The 5,124-nt window shown below is 39.1% G+C and overlaps 1 protein-coding gene across 1 annotated transcript; it reads right to left on the reverse strand.

The window, feature by feature from the left end:
• Positions 1–2,518: 2,518 nt before the first annotated feature.
• LOC136697535 (chemokine XC receptor 1-like) lies at positions 2,519–4,826 on the reverse strand. Its single transcript, XM_066672713.1, has 2 exons — positions 4,631–4,826; positions 2,519–4,447 (listed from the first exon to the last, which is right to left on the reverse strand). Exons 1-2 carry the CDS (start codon positions 4,632–4,634, stop codon positions 3,432–3,434), a joined length of 1,020 nt encoding a protein of 339 aa, XP_066528810.1. The 5' UTR covers positions 4,635–4,826; the 3' UTR covers positions 2,519–3,431.
• Positions 4,827–5,124: the final 298 nt, after the last annotated feature.

Below are 5,124 nucleotides of genomic sequence, written 5' to 3' on the forward strand. Positions count from 1 at the left end.
CTCAACCTCACGCACCAGCTCTGGCTTATTCCCTTCCAGTGAGGTTAGGTTCCATGTACCAAGAACCAGTTTCTGCTGCCAAGCTCCATGATGCCAGGGGCCCCTTAGTCCCCGCTCTGAGCTTGATGGGCATTGCACTGCACCCCTACTCTTGATCTTGCAGGTGTTGAGCCCACATGATCCCCCCACACTGCCTTTTCCGGCTGAGCCCGGCCAGGTTACGTGGGCTGCCCGGCCACAAGGTACTCACCGTCGGACACTGTCCTCAGAACTCTCCTGTAACTACCCTCAGACATTAAATTCAGACCTCCCCCTCTCCAGTAACCTTCTCCTGGGCAGGGTACACTTTATTCCTTTTAGGCTGTTCATAGGGGTGCTTTTTGGATCGTGGATCCTCATTCCAGACCTGTTCACCATGGGAGACCCTACTGGCAGCTAACAGCTCCCAACAACATAGCCCTGGAAGTCATTAGACCACACAAGCCTTTCTGCCAAAACAGGCCCCAATCCAAGAAGGGAAATATTCCAGCTGAAATTTTTTATTCATTAAAATAGTGGAATGTGTTGAGAACAAAATCACAAAAATGTCAATCAAAATGATTATCCCATGGGGGTCTGGATTTGGAAACAAACTCAAAATAAAAGTGGAAATTGAATTTACAGGCTGATCCAACATTCCTTAAGACAAGTTAAAATGAGGCTCAGTAGTGTGTGGCCTCCGCTTGCCGTATGACCTCCCTACAACACCTGAGCATGCTCCTGATGGGGAGGTGGATGTTCTACTACCCTCAAAGAGTCTATTTCTGACAGTTTGCACAGAAACATGGATATTAGTGGCCTTCAGGAGGTAATTTTGCATGGCTCTGGCACTGCTCCTCCTGTTCCTTCTCCTGCTGCTGGGTTTATGCAGTTCTATGGCCCCCTCCAGGTCTCCTGGTGTACTGTCCTGTCCCCTGGTATCTCCTTCATGCTCTGGATACCATCCATCCATTATCTGTAACCCCTTATCCAATTTAGGGTCGCGGGGGGTCCACCTGGAATCATTGAGCGCAAGGCGGGAATACACCCTGGAGGGGACGCCAGTCCTTCACAGGGCAACACAGACACACACACATTCACTCACACACTCACACCTACGGACACTTTCGAGTCGCCAATCCACCTGCAACGTGCGTTTTTGGACTGTGGGAGGAAACCGGAGCACCCGGAGGAAACCCACGCGGACACGGGGAGAACACACCAACTCCTCACAGACAGTCATGCGGAGCGGGAATCGAACCCACAACCTCCAGGCCCCTGGAGCTGTGTGACTGCGACACTACCTGCTGCGCCACCGTGCCGCCCGCTCTGGATACTGTGCTGATAAATTCACATTGTAGCATAGTACCTATCTGCCCCAGTAAATAAATGTTAAAACACAGTGTCAGCCAGAGCTGTTTCAATTACATTTTAGACTACATAGACATTATAATATTATGACCACAATATTTCTGTCCATTCTCTCAGCTTCACTGACCATACAGCAGCACATTGTTCTACAATTACAAACTGCAGTCCATATGTTGCTCTGCTTCCTATTTTTGCTTTCATCCTGTTCTTCAATGGGCAGGTCCCTACTAGGTGTTGCTGCACAACAAAATAAATAATAATTGTGCAACATAATAAATAAATGACATAATAAATCAATAATCAGTACAGAGCCTGTAGTAGTAATGTAGCATCACAAAGATTTTAAAGGTGAAATTTTAAGGAAAATACCTAGTGTTGCTTTAATTTAATTCATGGTTTAAATATAATTAATGTTATTTATGGTATTTTTCTTGAAACTATATGATTAAAACAGTCAAACAGACAACCCGAGGGTCTACATAGGCCTCTGGATCATTCAAAAAAGGCAATGTTTCTGGATAATAATCTTTAAATTCCTGCTCAAGCCGTATCAATACTTCACACAGAACAAACATTTCAGAAACTACTTTTACAATGTTAAGCCTTTTACTGGAATTAATATAGCAGTAAATATATATATTTAAACTGTAAAATCCTTTTATTTTTTAAAATACCCCAATACTGCTCTGCACAGTTTCATTTCCCCACCTGAGCTAAAGGTATATTGTTAGTTAATAATCTCCTATTTTGTCATAAATTATGAACAGGGCAATTAAAACATGAGGATACATTGCAGAAAGTCAGCTGCATGGTACAAACAACAAAACAATATTGTTTTATTTGGACTTTAAAACAGAAATAAAATCATGGAAGAGCTGAATGAAAACCTTCAATCACATAAATGCCAATCATTCTGTAAAAATCATTGTAATGCAGTAATAGAAAGTGCAGGTGATACAGGGTGATACACATTGTTACGGAAAATTTTAATTAATCTATGTGTAACCAGGAAGGAAGACCGAAAGATCAATTGCTCAAAGAATTCTTTGGGGAGAACAGAGGAATAAGACACACAGTCAAAGATTTTCTCTTATCTCATGAGTTTATTGAACAAAATCAAGTCATACATATAGAGCCCCAGTCACGTACACCATCAACGTTTAACCCAAACATTCCCTTATTGGTTGAGAAATGGTGAGAATGTCCTTCAGTTCCTTCTAATCTGTTCAGGCCTGTATTTTTCCACAGGTCAATGTAACCACAAAATGCAATAAATTCCTTCAACTTCAAGCACAAAGGCCTACTATATGACTAAGACTTAACCAAGATTAATCAAACCCCATATCTTTTGTCCTTAGTTATTATGAATCATTACTCATTTGTGTTAATCTGCATTTTTCCATTACACACATAAACCATTCTGTGTTAATTATATAGATATAGAGCACCATCCCACACCTTTGAGATGAATAAGAGTGAAGTTATTTATCAATGCTCTTCTAATCATTCAAAATCTGAACCTGAACTCACTAATGCTCTTGTGGATGAATGCAGTCTCACAGCAATGCTCCAAGACTCCCAGCAGATGTTCCGAAGCCTCTGGATGTAATTATCTGTGTGTGTGAATTTTTATGGTCTGCAATATCAGTTTTACTGTGTATATATACCCACAAAAATATACACAATATTTTACAGCTACACAATAAACATATTCCTTATAATTATTACTTTATTTTGAAGTATTACAGATATATTTATTTTCACAAGTTTCAATTTTGACCATTTTCTGATAATCAATTATTCGTGCACAAAACCCAGCCAACATTTATCACAGTTTCATAACAAACAGAAGAAGGAAGAAGAAATGGAAGGAATGTAATAGACTTGGTGTAATTGTATGAACCTTTGCTTTCAACATTTTTCAAAACAATGTGTAAAAATAATATACTAATTATATATTTATTTAGGCACTCACTCTGTGAACATACTGTATCTTAACAGGGTCTGACAGTTATGTAATTACCTCCATAGTTGTTTCATGGTCAATAAAACAAGCCCTGAGAATCTTGGTGGGGTTCTTGAAGCTTTTCTTTATGAAAAAAAAAAATCTGTAGAAATGTCTTGACATGATTTCTGAAATTCTTCCCAGCAAAGGCATAAAACACTGGGTTAAGACAGCAGTGGGAGAAAGCGAGAAATTTGAAGACATAAAGTGAGTAATCAAGATTATCACTGACATTACAATCTGTAAAATTCTCTATCCCATAATAAGCTAATGACTGTAGAAATATGACAATGTTATAAGGAGCCCAGCCGAAAAAGAACACAGCCACAATGCAGAAGATGAGCTTTATAGTTCTGTGTTTCTTTTTTGTTTGGGACTTGAGGACAGTCTGAACTATTCGTATGTAGCAAAAAGCCATGACCAAAACTGCAATCACAAAAAAACAGTTTTGCTCAAATGTAACAGCAATGATGGTTGTTGTGCTGTTAAACAAACAGTAGAGACTGTTTGGGTCTTCTGGGTCAGACACGACAGAGCTTTGCACTGAGGCTGGTATTGCTGCTGCGGCACTCACCACCCAAGCCAAGATGAGAACAACTGCAACCTTTTGTTCTTTCTTTGTCAAATTTCTGTAGAACACGGGATGGACCACTGCCACATAGCGATGAATAGTCAACAACATCAGAAACAATATGCCACTGTAAAATCCAACAGAGAAGATAAAGTCAACACCTTTGCACATTGCGTCTCCAAATATCCAGCCCCAGATGAAGTAACAGGCCCAAAATGGAAGTCCAAGAGTGAACATCAAGTCAGACACAGCCAAGTTGAGGATGAAGATGTTAGTCAATGATTTCAGGGACTCATAGAGGGCAAGGATCACCAGAACCATTACATTACCAATGAGACTGAGAATGATCACGATGGTAAAGAATATGGGAATTGCAATAGATCCAACCCTTACTACAGTTTCCTTGCGACAAATAATGTCCGTTTCATCATCATAAGTATCATACAAAGGTAACCTTGGATTTCCTACATCTGCACTGTTTTCTGGAAAGCAAAAGACAAACACAGATCAGCCTCCTTCCAGTACAAATCTTAACTTGACAAGACATAAGGTAAGGAAGTTATGTTTCTGCAAAAGGTATAAGGTACAGTTATTTTAATCAATACTAGATTTAAATCCAAGAACAAACAACAGGTTTTACTCAGAGTCAAAAAGGCTGAACTTACCCATTTTTGGAGCCCAGTTATTGTTACTCTTTGTTTGTGGAACTGTTTACCTTTCTCCAACGTGAGAACCAGAAATTGCTGTTTAGACTTAAACAAAATTGCTGAACAAAACTGAACAATATTGCTGTTTAGACTTGAAAAGTAACTTCTATTCTGAAAAATATATAGAGTCAATATATTAGAACAATTCAGGAGAGGTTAGTTCTTAAAGAACAAAAGCGTCTCCCCCCTCCACTTTTCCTAACATCTTCATATATTGTTCACACAAAGGAACTGAAAGAGCTTTTTTGTATAATGTGCAGTATTTATATTGCTTGCAAAGCACCTTTAGTTCTTCTGCTACTTCTTTTTTTTTTATTATTATTTTCCAGGATCAATAACTCAAGAACTGCTTAACCTCAAAACTATTTCTTTGAAGATATTAAAAACAAGTATTATTCTGCCACATAAAATGTAACCTAGTCATGAAGACATTTGTGTCCATGTCAAGCTAA

The sequence above is a fragment of the Hoplias malabaricus genome, chromosome 5, assembly GCF_029633855.1.
Source record: "Hoplias malabaricus isolate fHopMal1 chromosome 5, fHopMal1.hap1, whole genome shotgun sequence".
NCBI lineage: Eukaryota > Metazoa > Chordata > Actinopteri > Characiformes > Erythrinidae > Hoplias > Hoplias malabaricus.